This window comes from Trachinotus anak, unplaced genomic scaffold (genome assembly GCF_046630095.1).
Source record: "Trachinotus anak isolate AG129_WGS33_773 ecotype Australia unplaced genomic scaffold, CSIRO_AGI_Tana_v1 ptg000013l, whole genome shotgun sequence".
Classification (NCBI taxonomy): domain Eukaryota; kingdom Metazoa; phylum Chordata; class Actinopteri; order Carangiformes; family Carangidae; genus Trachinotus; species Trachinotus anak.
Genome location: NW_027273864.1, coordinates 15,345,934 through 15,362,672, shown reverse-complemented (window position 1 = coordinate 15,362,672; position 16,739 = coordinate 15,345,934). Strand labels below are relative to the sequence as shown.

The 16,739-nt window shown below is 40.8% G+C and overlaps 2 protein-coding genes across 4 annotated transcripts; one reads left to right on the top strand and one right to left on the bottom strand.

Moving 5' to 3' along the window:
• Nucleotides 1-234: 234 nt before the first annotated feature.
• On the bottom strand, nucleotides 235-14,226 carry fancd2 (FA complementation group D2). Of its 3 annotated transcripts, none has more exons than XM_071495218.1 (44): nucleotides 13,475-13,545; nucleotides 13,139-13,199; nucleotides 12,708-12,842; nucleotides 12,540-12,607; nucleotides 12,343-12,449; nucleotides 12,152-12,212; nucleotides 11,963-12,015; nucleotides 11,778-11,856; nucleotides 11,462-11,586; nucleotides 11,273-11,360; nucleotides 11,067-11,171; nucleotides 10,821-10,921; nucleotides 10,595-10,697; nucleotides 10,465-10,500; nucleotides 10,208-10,354; nucleotides 9,942-10,076; nucleotides 9,719-9,850; nucleotides 9,437-9,544; nucleotides 9,206-9,315; nucleotides 9,051-9,105; nucleotides 8,174-8,293; nucleotides 7,918-7,991; nucleotides 7,688-7,831; nucleotides 7,412-7,512; nucleotides 7,196-7,311; nucleotides 6,981-7,089; nucleotides 6,775-6,873; nucleotides 6,572-6,669; nucleotides 6,342-6,497; nucleotides 5,929-6,045; nucleotides 5,464-5,592; nucleotides 5,240-5,358; nucleotides 4,967-5,077; nucleotides 4,723-4,853; nucleotides 4,538-4,637; nucleotides 3,479-3,601; nucleotides 3,127-3,220; nucleotides 2,801-2,872; nucleotides 2,540-2,578; nucleotides 2,372-2,446; nucleotides 1,778-1,852; nucleotides 1,425-1,571; nucleotides 1,248-1,343; nucleotides 235-660 (listed from the first exon to the last, which is right to left on the bottom strand). In XM_071495218.1, the coding sequence occupies exons 2-44, from the start codon at nucleotides 13,197-13,199 to the stop codon at nucleotides 574-576; spliced, it is 4,341 nt and encodes a 1,446-aa protein (XP_071351319.1). In that variant the 5' UTR covers nucleotides 13,475-13,545; the 3' UTR covers nucleotides 235-573. The 3 variants fall into 3 exon arrangements, with proteins under 3 accessions (XP_071351319.1, XP_071351316.1, XP_071351317.1); XM_071495215.1 differs by lacking the exon at nucleotides 13,475-13,545 and adding an exon at nucleotides 14,208-14,226 and having other exon boundaries at nucleotides 436-660; XM_071495216.1 differs by lacking the exon at nucleotides 13,475-13,545 and adding an exon at nucleotides 13,276-13,418 and having other exon boundaries at nucleotides 436-660.
• A 151-nt stretch (nucleotides 14,227-14,377) lies between these two features.
• Nucleotides 14,378-16,683, top strand: gpx1b (glutathione peroxidase 1b). The gene is made up of 2 exons (XM_071495224.1): nucleotides 14,378-14,668; nucleotides 15,974-16,683. Exons 1-2 carry the CDS (start codon nucleotides 14,453-14,455, stop codon nucleotides 16,322-16,324), a joined length of 567 nt encoding a protein of 188 aa, XP_071351325.1. The 5' UTR covers nucleotides 14,378-14,452; the 3' UTR covers nucleotides 16,325-16,683.
• The last annotated feature ends 56 nt before the right edge of the window (nucleotides 16,684-16,739 follow it).

The following is a 16,739-nucleotide window of genomic DNA, read 5'->3' as shown; positions in this document are numbered from 1 at the left end:
GATGTTCTTTTCCCAGGCTTTACTCATTTTTGCTTGTTTCGAAAACAAAATAAGTCAGCGTTCCTATATTTGTACGAGTACTTTATATCACACATTTGGATTATTTTTCCTCTAGATTTAAAAATAATAAATCAAAGCATCAAAGAAGATAGATTGCCACTATTTATGTAGTAATATTTAAAAATTATTTACAGTGAAATATAGTTTGTACAGAATGAGACATCAGACCAAAACTAGCTCTCAACAATTCACATTTTATTTTGTCAGCAAACACTGAAAACACCTAATCATTAGGCATGTTTCACCTTCAACAGAAAAGTGCATGTAGAGTTATTGCCACATACATAGGAATACAAGACTTTAGGTTATATATTGGTATAATCAATCCTGTACCCACACATTGTCCAGTGAGCAACAGTATTCAATGTATTCTGAAAGTGTTCATGTAAAAAAAAACAATAAAACAGACAGACATTCAAAACTTCAAAAGGTTATCCAGAGATGGGATTTTGACCAAAATGCAAATGTTTAAAATCCAAACCAACAGTTAATTACATCGTTATTTCAAAAGTGTTAATCAGAGTCATCTGTACTATCATCTGGATCCACATCTTCCTCCCTGTTAATCTTCTTACTTTCCTCAGAGTCAATCTCCTCGGCCTGGAGGAAAGCACATGACAAACATTTTGGTAAACATGCAAATTTGAAGTTATGACCCTGCTTGCATAAAGCAGAAATTAAGACGCTACAGAGCACTTTGTCTTGGGACTAACACCACATCATAACCCTGTTAAGTGTGTCAACCACTAAACATTAGCCTGTTAGAGAGCTAAGCTACCTTATCAGCCCACTGCTTTCTACAGTTTCAACTGCCTGTTGACCAACATCTAGGTTTAATCTTTACAAAGTAATGGCTGACACAGCAGCAGTGGAGAGACTGGTTGACTGTTGTACATAACTGACTGTATTACTACTGTGTGCTGCTTATCCATTAAATACATTTTTCACAAAACACTTTTAGCCACTAACCACATTCTTAAACATTATTCTACTTGCCTCTTTAACCCAATACCTGTTGGGCTATGTAGTTTGTAGACAATTTTTTTGGTTTTGTCAACTAATTCTTGGTTAAGTCAGCCCTGATGGTAATAAACTCAAGGCCACATTGTCTCAAAATGTTACAAAATCAAACTTATGTGATAAATACATGTAAAAACATTTTTTGAAATTCTGGTAATGGCAGATACCTCGTCCTCTGACTGTTCCTGAGGCAGCGGTGAACGTTTCTCTTCCTCCTCTTCATCATCGCTTCCTTGTGACCTCTGAGAAAGAATCTCTTCACCCTGAAGCAGACATATAATCCTTCAAAGTCCATGTTTCAAAATGCACAGAAACACATTAATACAAGTCCAATAATGTTATACCTTCAGGTTGCGGTTCTTCAGGTTGCCTATCCAAAATGCCTCTTGACAGTTGTTGAGCGTCAGCATGGCCTTCACTCTGTACACAAACAGCTCGAGGCTCTTCTTCAAGGCCGGCACGTGGTTGGTCAGGCTTGTATCCTGCTGAATCTGAGAGCATCAACACATTATGACAAGGTTTTGTTAATGAGCACCTAAGGATCAACATACAGTGAACTGTCTGTACCGTCCACACTCTCTATATATATTTGCACTCCCTGATTGGCACCAGTGCATGCAGACAGATGTCTCCAACTAAAAAAAAAACAAAACAAACAAAAAAAACACTGAACAGGAATAAGTTGATGTGTAGCTACCTTAGAATATCCACACATGTGATGGAGCTGCCTGGTGCTGAGCTGGAAGGTCTTCAGTAGGCACTGGACATCCTCCTTAAACACAGTGCATCACATACATCTGAATCATTTGTGTTTTCACAGTAGAAAAAAATGCCCTGACTGCGCCGTTTACAGCAATACAAGGAATGAGTTTGTTTAGGGATGAACTACAAAATCTTATGTGAGTACAATGACATTTCTGAATACTTTTATGCCCTGCAATGTGTTTTTAATACAATATATTCTGTAGGTCAAAGTTTGTATATAAGAATTTGTCGAAAAAATTATTGTATACATTGTATATATTTGTAATTTTTGATTTTTGATTGTATTTTGATTAGATTAGAACATTACAGAAGGTAATGAGTGGACTGTTCATTGCTTTTGTTTATATTAAATCAGGAAAAGAGCACATTTCCTTGAGTAAAGTGTACAGTAGTTGTAACTTGGTTCCATAAGCAATAACATTAAGGTTTATTAACTATATAAGAGCATTTTCTGGTTTACCAAAGCCATTCTTTTACATAATTCAGTGACACTGATTTGCTGTTATGGAGAACATTTCATGTGTACCTTGTGCCTTTTGAAACTGTAGTCCAGTAGCGGCATCCCCAACTTCAGGAAAGACTCCAAGAAAAGGCGGCCATACTACCAATACCAACATGATAATCAGTTCATACAAAATCACAGCAGGTGCAGCTGAAATTATATGTGTGAAATCTTACTGCTGAGCCACCTCACCTTTAGGCACACGTTGAGCACCGGCCTCGAATCAAACACCTGTATCAAGAGATTAGAGGGCAAACTGTCAAGCAGATGAACTCAACTTGAAACAAACTCTTCAAACTTATCCTGCTGTATGAATTAACTACAACTAACAAAATGACATCAAGGAACATCTGACCCAATAGCTGGCTAGCTGCTGGAAACAGGTTAGGTCAAAGGTCATGGTCAGATTAATATACATTTACAGGTATATGATTACACTAACAGATGATGTACCTTAACTAGGTTGACCAGGATGTGAAAGTCTCTGACAGCCAGGTTCCATGTCAGCAGCTTCTCACTCTGAGCCTGGGAGGACACAGGATACATGATCTGAACCATTAATTATGCATTCATACATCACATTCAAAAATGCTCTACAGGTTATAGAGTCAAGTTATAAACAAACTGGTTTGTACAAAAGTTTAAGAGTATGACTGTTGATTAGACACTTTTCAGGCACGTTGTATGGTAGCGTTTTAAAGGTCTGATTACTGAGTTCCCTCACAGTGTACATATGTATACATGAAGTACATTGTGTTGTCTGACACCTAGTGGCTGACCTCTGTGTTGTCACTGATTTTGCCAGCAGGAATCTTCCTGACCGCTTTTTCCAGCTCTGCCATCATCCCTTTGTAGAACACCAGGAATGTTTGCCTGACGAGCAGAAAAAGAAAACAATGGAGAGTGAGCAACAGAATAATAATGGTATGGCTGATTATACTCTTTACTGTGATTATGGTGATAATTACAGTGTACATTACAGTTACAGTTAGCTGTGAGGCTGGATGGCAAGAGCCCACGGATCAATCTGACTGTAATCTTAGAAACTTCTGTACAATCAATAACATAAGCAACCTTCCATTTTGCTCTCAGTTAAGTAAGCACCAAGAACTGATGGAGATGAGGATCTACCTGTTGAGAGTGGGCCATGACGCAGAGCTGTCATCTTTTGATGCGTTGAGGAGCTCAGGGATTCCTTCTCCAGCTATTTCCTCCACTGCCTTCAGAACATCATCAACATGTTCCAGGTAGATGCTGCAGAGATGGGAAAAGACAAAGATATCCTCATAAAAATATTTTTTAAAAAAGATCTTGTTCACAATTATAACAATACCACACATGATAATAAACTGTTAACTGTTAACATCACACAATTGCTGGTGTTAACCAGCAATTGTGTGAAATTAACAGTTTAAAAATATCCTCAGAATCAGAATCTGTTTTACTGCCAAGTAGGTTTTCACATGAGGAATTTGTTTTGGTGTTTTGGTACAATAGTAAACATAGTAAGAAAGAACAGATATAAACAAAGATGGAAACAAGCAAGTACTGCAGGTCAGAAAAATATCATTTAAATATAAATAGTAACAACTGCATTCATTTACTGAGTCACCACGGATTCACTGAGCTACTTGTGTGGCATGTGGAGGGACAGCACAGATGCATTTTTGTTTGCTTGTGCTGCACTACCCAGTGTAAAAACATTAAAGAGCCATATGTAAGTTTTTCTCTGAGAAGTTTAGATTGCAAACAACATTACATACATGAAAGACTTATAAGACTATAAAGGTTTTTTAAAGGTTTTGCAATAGTGCTCCAGACAACCTTGTTTTACAAATCAGTTGAATCCTTTGATTTACAGAATTACTTCTACATTACTGACTCAGTGTGAAGGATTCACACAGGCAAGACTTGGACACCTAACTTGTCCTCACTGTGGTGATCAAACTATATAATCGCAATGTGATTTCTAAATGACCACAAACTTACTTATGGAATTTCTGTTCTGCAACAGCTTGTTACTAATCAGCCATCACACCAAATATACCAATACCAATATATGTGTAATAAACTAAAATCTATTGCTAATGAGTCAAGCTTTAACACAAGCATCTTGTTTGCTTTTCATTGATTCTGAGGGCAACTTTTTTTGTTTACTGCAAGATAGCCATTTATAACATATAGACAAACCTTAGGAGAGTTTGAAGTGCTTCATTGAATTTGCTCCCTCGCTCCTTCTCTCCGCTGGCTGTTACCCATTCTTGGCTCAGGAAACGTTTTGCCAGGGAAGCTAGGAAGAAAAATTAGCCAATTATCATCACAGTCCATTTAATAGTAGTTCAGTTGATTTAAATGAGGTAATATGTCAGACTAACCGGTCTGCTCTCTGTAGGTCGCAGGATTGCCTCCTTTCTCTGACACAGTGGACAGCAGCTGGGAGAGACACAGCGCTGTGCTGAGATTTGGCATCGTGCTGCGGAAGTTCAGCAGGTACTCAAAGCTGTGTCTGAACAAAACAAAAAAATGGCAAAGGGACGCAATGATATATTTTATTCTGGTTTTGCACAAAACACAAATGAAACAAATGCACTCGATGGTATTGAATAGTTCGGTGCTCACTTTACAAGCTGCTCCAGGGTCAAGTCAGAATGTTGCTCTTTGAGTCTTTCAGCCAAAACTCCCAAAGCTTTCTTCAGTAAGCTCCTCTGACCTGGCAGACTGAATCCAGACCTGACAAATACACATATGGATACAAATGCACAAATCAGGGACAAACCTCAAACAGGAGCCAGATACACACTGATACTGATAAGGCATACTGCTCTTGTGCTTCACAGAGAGTTAACACATTTAACATCTGACATCAAAGTCAGTGCAACTGGTCCTCCTCACCAGCAGAAGGTGGTGTTCAGGATCTGGAGGAGCAGCTGGTAGCTAGAAGACATTAACTGGTGCTCGTGCACATCTGTAGCAGGTCCATCCACAACACCGTTGTTCTCAGACAGCAGTGTCTGTGAAAACCCATAAATATATACAATTAGAAAGGGAATTTTTTCAGAGTTGGAGGAGATGCTTTTTTTCCTCATTCTTATAGCTTTTTCTGTGTGATTTCGTACCTGAAAATTATTGTGACAGTCCTCTAAGTGTGAGCAGAGGGCAGGCAGTAGCTGGACACAGAAGGAAGCAATATCCTTGGAGCTCCTCTGTTGTAGATGGGAGAAGCCCACACTTTTATCGGTCCTTCCCTGCACAAGAAAATATTAAGTTTTGGTTTGTAAGCCTGAATATTGGTATTATACTTTCACAACTAAACGCCATTGACACTCTGTGCCTCTTAACATCTTATCATAGATGATTCTGGACAGACTCAGAATCAGAGAAATCTAGGAAAACATAATGGATATTACCATATGTGAATGGATAATGACCTAAAATGTGTTATGTGTATTGCGACATAACAAGTTTCCGCCAAGACCCTGTCAAATGCTTTGTGCAAATAACCACACACCTGCATGTTGTTTTTACATTTGATGTTCTGATATGTTTGTCACCTGTACGCGGTTATTCTCTTTTTTCTGTACCTTGAGGAAAGGGGCTCTCTTGGCAGGAGCGGCTGTAAGACTGAACTCCACTTTGCGAAGCATATCCTCCAGCAGAAAGACCAGCTCAGCAGGACCCAGCAGGACCTCCTCTCGCACCTCAATAATGTCAGAATATTAGAGGAGTTATAGGTACAGTTTCATGTGTATTGATATATAGTGTGTGGTGCTTACATTTGTGCAAAAGATTAGTTTACTGCAAATCTTAATCTCACAAGAGCTTTTTCTTCTGTGTTTAAATGAATGCTTTTGAAATTATCTTAATTTTTTTTGTTAATTTCTGACCACTAAAAAGACACTTCTGAGCTCAGCCCTCAGGGCCCTGAGTTTGAAACCTCTTATCTTATTTTGAAATAAGATAAAAGGCATACTCTTTTATATTTATATTTTCTTACCTTGGTGTGAAGCTCAGAGTCCAACAGTGAGCGAGACAGCAGGCCACACTGCAGCACACTAAGCACCTCCATGTCCAGCTCCCTGAAAAACTGTCTGTAGGACACCAGACTGACTCCTTGCCTGATCTCCTTTTCTTTCTCCTTCTCTGGCTGCTCCTTTAGCACAAGCAGAATCACCTTTTAAGCTCAGTTACACTAAAAAGAGATTGATGTGAGAAGTCAAAATTTACCTGCAGCTGAGTTTCATCAGCTTCAGTCGTCTCCTCAAGCAGAGAGCTGTTCTCTGAGGAACTCTTAGCAGGGGCCTTCCTCTTCTTTCCGGTGCCATCTAAATGTGAGTTAGACAGGTCTAAGTACTAGTTCTTTATTTATTTGAGTATTTGGTTTCATCAAGACAAAACACAGTAAAATATCCTCTGCTTGGTGTGGTTACCTTTCTTTGCCTTATTCACAGGAGCAGCAGAGCCAAGTATTACTCCATCTGTGCTTTCTCCATCAAAGTTAGCAACAGGTGGAACATACCCAGGAGTTCCTGAAACACAAAGTAAAGAGGATTTCATTTCAAATTCTTAACCAGAATTGTCACCACATGGCATAAGATTTTGAAAACTCCAATTACTGACAGATCCAAAAACTCACCAGCCAGAGCCCTCTCTAACAGTGTCTGAAGGTAGGTGATGTTCTGCAAACGAGTCATCACTCTCATCTTCATCTCAGTTTCCTTTTGCTTACAAAATGCATTTATGACCTTCAACAAAACAGGAAAAGGGTACGGCTTAAGTCACATGTTTCCTATTGTTGAGAGAAATTTTTTCCAAGTCAGTCAAACCCATTTGACAACGACATGCAGTTACCTCTCTGAACCAGTTGATGGTGTGAAAGAGCAGAGTACAGAGGAACTCCCTCTCTGCTTTTGACAGGCTCTCTATTTTCTCTATTACTTCCATGTCTGTTAGAATCAGAGGGCAGCCTGTGGTGAAGCACATCAACACACAGACAAATTATTTTACAGCCTCAGAAATGAGAACAAACTGGTTTTAATAAGACATTTGTAGCTTTCTCTTTCTCACCAAGCAGACCATCAATCTCTTCTAGGTTTCCCTGATGCTGCTTCTCCTCACACAGTCTCAGGAGGCGGAAAAATGGAGACAGACAGAGAGGAGACACTCGCCTGCACAAAATACAGCAGTGAACAAATCTTAAATCTTATTGATTACGGTTAGATATTACCCAATAAACTCAAATTAGAATTCTGACTCTGTCACAAATGAAATACATCACTGGTCACTCGACAGAACCAGTTATGAAGAACTGGTCGGCCAAGTGGTAGCAGTGGGATGACTGACTTGTGTGCTTTCTTGGCTTGACTCTGCTGCTCTCCTTTGTTCTGGGTGTCTTTGGCCAGCAGAGGCAGCAGGTTGATGACAATGCCCCCCTCACTCTCCCCCTCATCCAGGTTGTACATCACACGGGCCGGCAAAGGGAAGGAACTGAAATACACAGGTAGGAGGAATTAAAGACACTAGGAATAAATATTTCAGCATTTTAATGTCTAATGCTGCTGTCCATCACTCACCCTGTTATTTCTGCAGACAGGTCCGCCACAAAGTCGTCTTGAAAGTCACCTAGGACTCTATTTGCAATGCTGTCCTGTTGGCAGAAATAATATAGCAGCGCTAAAATGCTTGTAGTTGTAGGAGTTGCATCATACAAAGCAAAGTCAATAATTCAATGTTAGATGAATCAAAAAGGTTACTTAACAAACAGTTATAAATCAAAACATTAAAAAAAGATCTGTTAAGAGGTGTAGCAAATGTTTGTTTGAGACACACCTGCACCTGTGGGTCCAGAGTAGAGCTCAGGATCAGATTGGCCAGTTCATCATAGTACAGAGCTGAGGCCTCAGGTGAGCCTTCACTGCTCGACCTCACGAGCTCCAACAGGGCTGTCACCTGTAGCCACACACACACACACACATGCATGAGCATATCCACAGACCGGAAACCTCCAGTTACAATCACTCTGTGATGTGTGGGCAGGTGAAACAAGAATGTAGGAAATACTCAAACATCAGCTCTCAACTAATAATTATGATCTTCCATGTTATAGCTTGTGGGAGGAGAATTATTACCAATATAATTTTTTTTTCCCTAGCTGGTGTGCAGTGTCTCGGTCAAGACATGAGACACTGTATATTAGTCCAGGGCTCCACAATCACCAAATAAGTGATGGTTTATTCACTTACTATACAGAGTGGACTGAGGGAGTCTATACAGTAAAGCCCCCATGTTAGAAAATTTAAACACAGAAATATTATTATTAAAGTTACAGACAAAACATATGAGTTGATAAAACACCACTGTTTGATAAAATACAATAAAATAAACAAAATGCCATAAATACATAAACAAAGCCAACACACCAACTTATAATTAAAAATGAATGCTAAATGTAATTTTAGTCACAGCTTTTTGGTGGTTGTTTTAATGAACACAAATGGATAAACCTAAAAAAAAAAAAAAAAAAAAAGAAAATTTATTGTTAATAAGTTCACGAAATACTTCCTGTACTGAAGTACATTTAAAAAATAAGCATTTACTGATATTTAAGGAAATTAAAATAAACTAAATAAAAAAAGAAACCTTCTGAAAAATCTCCCAATATTCCGGTTACATAAAAATCGTTTATTCTGACTGTTTCCTAACATACCTGTCTGAACGTCTCCTGGGGTAGCGACCCATTCTGTGACTCCTTCACGCTAGGTCTGGATGGTGGCAGAGAACGTGAACAACACAGACATAAAGTGACAGAATCAACATGACAAAATGCTGCTTCTTTGAGTGCCCATTAGAAATAGCCCTCACCTAAAAGCTCCCATGCTGCCTACAATCATGATAGCACCAATGATGCCAATACGCTTGTACTTGGGCACAGTGCTTGAGAGCTGTTTGCGGATCACGATGTGCATGTCATCCTGAGAGGGGAGAAAATGAATAAGGGGTAGGTCAATGGAGGAAAAACAACAAGAAAAGGCAGGAAACGTGCTGAATTAAAAGACCAGGCCAAATCTTTTGCATGAATGTGTGACTGTGCACCTGGATGTGAGATCCTTGCTGCTGTTGCCCAAAGGCCAGTCTGCTCAGGAGGTGGAAGAGTCTGCGGATCTGCTGGGGTGTGAGGTTGTCCATGTAGTCCAAAATTCCCTGTATCAAACACAATGATCATTTAAAAACTAAACCAAACACAATGGTAAGATACTGAACCTCACTAAGAGAACCAATCATTTGCTGGCTACAAGCTGAAGCTAACTTTTATAAATGTTCCCAGATGTTTTTAGTCAGCAGCTTTGTTGGCAGATCGTTGGATCTCCTCCTTACCTTCACAAAAACAGCATACAGAGCCATTTCTGCGGGTTTTTCTGTGACCAGACCACAGAGTAGCTCCAGTGCCGTGTCCACCTCCCCACCAACACCACTGCAGACATGGGTCACTAAAGAGCCCACCACCTCCTATGAAACATTATACAGGAATAAAAAATAAATATGACGCAAACAGAGAAAATATGTTTATGCATGTTTAAACATTTGGTCCCAGACCCACCTGTTGGCAGTAAGAGTCAAAGACGGCGAATGAGAGTTGGCACATGTGTCCACCAAAAGGCACCACACGGGGGTCAGGAGAGCGCAACAGATTCTGAGCCAGAGCCAGGATGGAGGGGAAATACCCTCGCATGACCTAAAGTATCATCAGTAAGAAATACTACACTTTTAACAACTACTAATGAAATACCATAAAACAAAATATTTCACTGCACTACCTTGTTTATACAAACTCTAAAGCGTGTTTGTCTGCAGAATATGACCCACCTGAGAATAGTCCCTGAAGGTCTTCTGTAGCAGAGCCTCCTGGATCAGTCCAGTCCTCACTTTGACCTTCAGCACCCTCTCTGCCCCCCGTCGGCTCTGGTTGGCATTGGTGGAGTGGAGGATGAACAGAACCAGCAGATCTATCACCTGAAATGGCACAGCAGAAACATTTTAGAGAGATATATGCAGCCACATCCTCAAGCACACACCCACAAACACAAATGAACGCATACAAAAACTGAAGAGATGACATTCACCTTATGGTCGTCTGCTTCATCCACAGACTCTATTGCCTAATGAAAAACAACACAGTGAAAGTGAATTGGAGATGAAAAGAAGTAATGGAGAAAATGCATGAGCAAGAAGGCTTAAAAACTAATTTCCCACCTTGAGCCAAGCCTCAGAAATAGTTTTCTGGAATCTCACTGCTGACTTGATCCCGTCCAGTGTCAATGTAATGCTGCTGCCAGCTGCTGGTGTGGAAGTGGACCTGCTCCAGAATCAGGCTCATTAGATCACATCATTGAGAACCCACTGGTTTACTTCAAAATGAGTTCTTGACAGCATGCGTTGATGCTTAATTATGACTGAACTGTGATCTGTGTTTTCTTACACTGCTGCTCCTTTGCTCTTTATGCGGCTCTGAGAGGCCTGCAGCACTGGAGGGAGGACACACTGTTCTAGCTCCAGCTTCTTACGCAGGTTATTCACCACCTACACAGAGGTTCACACATGCCATACTTTTTGATTTCAAAACAAAGATACAATATAACATTTATAACATAATAGAATTAGCTCAATTACCATATTATTCTTTTTTTAAATGCAAAACACTGTGGACACAACACAAAGATCTAACCTCATAAGCATCAGAGGCTGCGACAGAGTGCAGGATGAACTTGACAACAACAGGTAGGTCCTCCAGTTGCACAGCAGCCAATGTGGCCATAACTGCTCCACGAACCTGAAATGACAGATAGTAACAGGTGCTTAGCCTGCACAACAGCATTCCAGCAGTCCTTTAATGATTCACCAAAAATGAGTGTAACAGGATGTGTGTACTACCTCCGACAGTAATGCAGAACTGAGGCTCAGACTAGAGAGAGCATCCAGTATGGGGACTGTCAACTGTGTGTTCGTCTGCAGTAGAGAGCTACACAGAACAGTGATGAGAGCAGTGAATACAAACAGCAACCAAAACCACAGGCGCAGTATAAGAATCACAGATCTAAAGTAGAGACTTATTGCACATACTTGAGCTCACTGGCTATGTCATTGTGCTGGGAGTCTTCCAGTATCTCTGGCAGACTGGTGATGATGTCACATTGAACATCCACTGGTGCCACTGACACCAGCTCCATGAGCTTAGCTGCCAACTCCTGCAAATACAGTAACAGGCAGTAAACAAGTGCATCATCATGCTTGTGTGCTTAGTGATGACCGACACAAAGAAGAAATACATGATTAACGATGTAATGAAACAGGTCAGCAAAAATACAAACACCTTTAAAACCTTAATGGTTGTGACAACTGGACATGCAACAAAACACATTATCACAGAAATGACTACCTTGCTGTCCTCAACTCTGTCTAGCCACTTGAGCTGGTTAATAATTATGCGTGGAATACTGAGTCCTCCATCGCCAGTACTGTGAGAGAGAGAACAAGACGACGTTTAGGGAAATAAAGAGAGTGGAAATATATGTGTCAAAAACTGTACAAATGCTGTAAAGTGAGCTCATATTAAATACTGACCCGTCTAACATAAATTCAGGGAGTTTCTCAAGCAAGGTGTTAATGATGGGAGTCTGCGTGAGAGAGTGGAGTAAATTAAGGATTTGTGTATGCATTTACTTAGCACACTGCACATTTGCATGCCACATAGCCTGAGCCTTTGTGAAAAGGTGTTGCAGTTGTGTTTGCTAGATTCTATGCAAATCTCACCTGCAACATCTCAATCCCCAGCAGCATGCGTAGCAGACTTTCCTGGAAGGAGCTGACAGAACTGCAGTACAGGAGAAAACATGTCAGTCTGTTTCACTGATATAAATCCTTGACATAAGCTTAGTCTCCATAAATTAAAGAACTGCTGGAAGTGGTCTCTACAGTATAGACAGTTTTTTTAGAACGGTTACCTGGTGTCTCCATCAGACAGCTGTGGAACACACGGAAGAAGGCAATTCCTGAACCTCTCAGGGTCCTCGATGTGAGACTCTAATCCAGTGATGAACTCCTGTACAATCTGAGTACAATGAAATGTCACTGAAACATAACAGTCTCATGCTGAATGCCCTGATATTTTTGTATGTATAGGGATGGTGCATATACTTACTCCAGGGTACCTGGGACTCTTCCTTAGTTGTTGCTGTATCCTTTTTTGGAAAACTACTTGGTCAACAGCTAGGGGAGGAAAAAATAAAGATCAGAAAAATAAGACGTGGAAAAACTGATTTCATTTACTGGCGTGGTCTGTTTTGACATTTGAATTGAGTGTGTTTACCAATCTCGTTGGATGCGCCACCATGTTTCAAGGTGACACCTGCCTCTCTCAAAAACACGTTAAACACACTTTCATTTGTCTCCTCTGGAGCAGCTCCCTTAGGCTGCCGAACAGTGCTGCGACTCTTCTTTGCCTCTATGTAGACAAGAGAATAAAAACACTTATAAAAACAGAAAAATTTCCCTTATAGCACATTTCTTGGTCATTTTCCAAGTATACTGCAGTTCCCATGAGTGAAATATGAAACATGCAGTAGGCCTGTCACACATATTACTCTACTACATTACAGACTAGTCTCTGCTCTCAATGCTAATTGTATAGCTGGTTACAGTCTGATGAAACTCTTGACTTAGTGTTAATGTTAGCTTGGGAACTTCACTGAGAAAACCTGGCACATAAATACATTTTGGTGATATCAGATTAAAACTCACTAGTGGTGGACGTGGCCCCCTCTCCTTTATCCACAGAGGAGCGTCGCTTTTTGCGCATCATCTAAGGAAAATCAAAGGTCAGACAGTTTTTTTCATACCCAGTCCAGGCTAACACTCGCAATCACAAGCATGCTTACCTGCTGTTGATTAGCTTGACTTAATAATTTCACCCATTACGTACACAGCAAATACACTGCAGCTAAAGTGTTAGCAAGTCAAGGAGCCGATTCAGTGGCTACAACACAAAAATATTCCTCACTTCACGTATGTGACGTTATGACGAGGTTATGTTGTTGGCTGTCAAAATCATGATATAATAATAAAAGTGAGACATACTGTTCAAAGACAGACGGCGATGTTTCATCCACAGGAACAAGTTACAAAACAAAGGTCCGCGCCAAAGTGCTCTGCGTCATCGGCGTCATCAACAGCAAGGGATCCTGCTCGGACTACATCCGTGGATTTAACTAAACTGTGATGGATTAGCTAGAGATAAATGCCCCGCACGACTAAGAACTGTCAAATTAGTCAACTCCAAATTTTAATAGTGACTCCGACGACCTTAATTTCTATGGTGCTACCAAAAGGGGGGTTTTCGACATTAAAAAGATCACAATGTGTTTCATACGGTCCCTAATTTACTAGAGTCGGGTGGCGTGTTTTTCCAAACAGTCCACCCGTTGTCGGGCGGAGTTAGCAATCCTGTATTTACAATATACGGCTGGTGGTGCTGGGATACGCCGTGTGAGGAATGAAACGAGCAAGAGCGAAGCTGTGTACCTGCGCAACCTCCTCGAAGAGTGAACAGTTCATCAAGCGGTTTCACTGCTGCCTGACTTTTCCCTGATGAGACACTGAGTCGAGATTTTTTTACATACTCCGGATACTTCTACTTTGTGGTTCGAAATTAATAGCTTGTGAGTCGAAAATCATGAAATTTGCTCAATGATAAAATTCATCATATCGAATGATTATGAGTCAAAGAACTCAAAATTATGAAACTGTGTGATTATGACGTAAAGACTAATTTTTTTTTACTATTACTTGCTATTTATCGATGTTCACTCACCATACAGCTTTGCTTTTAATCGTTCTTGGCCTTTCACATAAATGTGACGGTGCCCTTGAACCTGTGTCTGGGGCACTGGGACGATCATGTCGGCCTTCCCGCGGGTTGGGGGGGTGTGAACTATCTTGACAGCTAAATACAAGCTCTTTGATTGTAATTCAAAGGTTCCGTCCGGGCTGAGTGGAGCTGCAGGGAGGTGGAGATCACCATCACCGGCAGACACCACCTTGTTAGGCAGCGCAAGAATGGCCACGAAATTTCACGACATCACGGCCAAATTATTAACGGGAGAAACTTTTAATTTCTCCTCCCTGCAGGGCAAAGTTGTCCTCATTGAGAATGTGGCGTCTCTCTGAGGTACGACCACCAGGGATTACACCCAGATGAACGAGCTCCACCAGCGATATGCCGGCAAGGGGCTCGTGATCTTGGGGGTGCCCTGCAACCAGTTCGGCCATCAGGTGAGGACATACGAGTTGCATCTTAATTAAATGTCGGTAAATACCTATATTGTTTTTGTTTGTTTTTCTTTGCTGCTAATATTATTATTATTATTATTATTTATTTATTTTCCCGAGCTTTTTTCGACTTTGAACGTTGCATTTTCAGCTTTTGTGAACTGAGAAAATAAAAAAACCCTTGTGGTCCGTTTGTTTATGCTCAGGTGGAAGGAGTTTTGTCGCCGTTTTCTGGGGCCTGCTCTGGTCGCACATTTAAATTTTACGTTTCCAGTTCACTTGAATGTTTAAGGTTTAGCTTCACCCTTAAATAAATAAACTCGCCAGTCTAATGCTTCGGCACGAAAAGCGCACCTTCAATTCCAGGAGACATTTTTCAAGTTAAAAGTTGTTTGTGAGAGCGATTTAGCAATGAGAGGTGTTCAGGGAAGAGGAAATTGTCGGCTGAGTGGGTTACAAGCACCTCACAAGCGACAGTTTGTTTATATAGCTTTTAATTATTTTTATAACTCTGTTGCACCGAGTGATCGGAAAGTTATTTCTCAGCTCTGTTAATAGCAACATCATTAGTAACTTATTAACACATGGTTACTGGTAATGGCGGGTAAATATCTACAGGCTTCTTGCAGAAAGAAGGAACTCAAACGGTATACTGGGCGGACCCTGCCTGTTCAAGAAGAAGAAAGAAAAGATAAGGCTAACTCCTGAGGGAGGGTTTATTCAAGTGTTAGGATCCTGCATCGAACCGGTGGCTCACAACCTGACAAACCGAGAGTTACTGTACAAGAAGGGTTTGCTGATCAAATCTGATGAGATGATATCAGATGACTTAATTTGCCATTAATGAAATTGTTCATGACAATTCAAAGACAATTCAAAGTGTCGATTTTAATACGAAAAACAGCGGGGCAGTAATTGTAAAGGTGGACTGCTGAGTTTTCTACCCCATTTAGTGCCGCAGGCCGCAGTTGTTGGCTTGTTTTAACCTCATATCTTTTATTGGTCCATAACAGTATGTGTTGATGAGCTTCCTCACAATCCACTATTGTAATCCCTGTAATATGCGTCTATAGGGGGCATATGTTAAAAATGAAAGTTTTATTTTTCTTAAGATGATGTTTGATCCTGTGTTTGTTTTTCTAAATGGGGCCCCTATAGACATATATGTTAGCCATGGTAGATTTGATCAGGAAACCTTTTTTTATAGTGACTTGAACTTGTCTGGCTCTTAAAAGGTCAGAAGAATATTCCATCACATGATTTTGCTGTAACATTGGTTAAGTGTTCCTCTTTCATCAACGCATGCAGGAGAACTGCAAGAATGAAGAAATTCTTCTGTCTCTGAAGTATGTCCGTCCTGGAAATGGCTTTGAGCCAAAGTTTCAGCTCCTGGAGAAAGTGGATGTGAATGGGAAGGATGCTCATCCCCTGTTCATGTTCCTGAGGGAAAAGCTCCCATTCCCCAGTGACGAGCCAGCCGCCCTGATTAACGACCCAAAGTTAATCATCTGGAGCCCAGTCTGCAGGAACGACGTGGCCTGGAACTTCGAGAAGTTCCTCATTGGGCCTGACGGAGTGCCGTTCAAGCGTTACAGCAGGAGGTTCCTCACCAGCGACATTGAGGGAGACATCAAGAAGCTCCTCAACCTGGCAAACTAATGAACCTCCCTCCAAAACGTTGTTCAACCATTCTACAGCTTCCACTTGCACCAGCCTCTCAGCACATAGCTAACGTGTGTATCCCTGAACACATCTAGGGAATCACCCTTGTGCTCACTTTTTTTTCCCTTCCATAGCTTCTGTAGATGGTCTGACAGCTTTCCAGACCACCTGTGCTCTCTTGTACATGATGGCTGTGTTCTGTTCTTTTACTGTATGAAGGTATCCTCTGAAACCAGCCAAGATGTGAGGGGGGTATCTGATGAGATGTAAAAGCCAGAACGCCTCAGCTACATTGGGTGCATGTAAAGCACTGCTGTGGTTTGAAGTATTGAGCAATAAACATTTTTTTTCCCAAATCTTTCTCTGACTCTCTCTCTAAATGGATTCTGGGAAGATTTTAGATTGTTTATTT

Coding starts and splice junctions, on each gene's coding strand:
- fancd2 (XM_071495215.1), bottom strand. Junction 6,046..6,341: donor ACTCTGAGCTTCACACCAAG/GTAAGAAAATAT, acceptor GACATTATTGAG/GTGCGAGAGGAGGTCCTGCT. Junction 5,593..5,928: donor AGAGAGCCCCTTTCCTCAAG/GTACAGAAAAAA, acceptor TTTCTTGTGCAG/GGAAGGACCGATAAAAGTGT.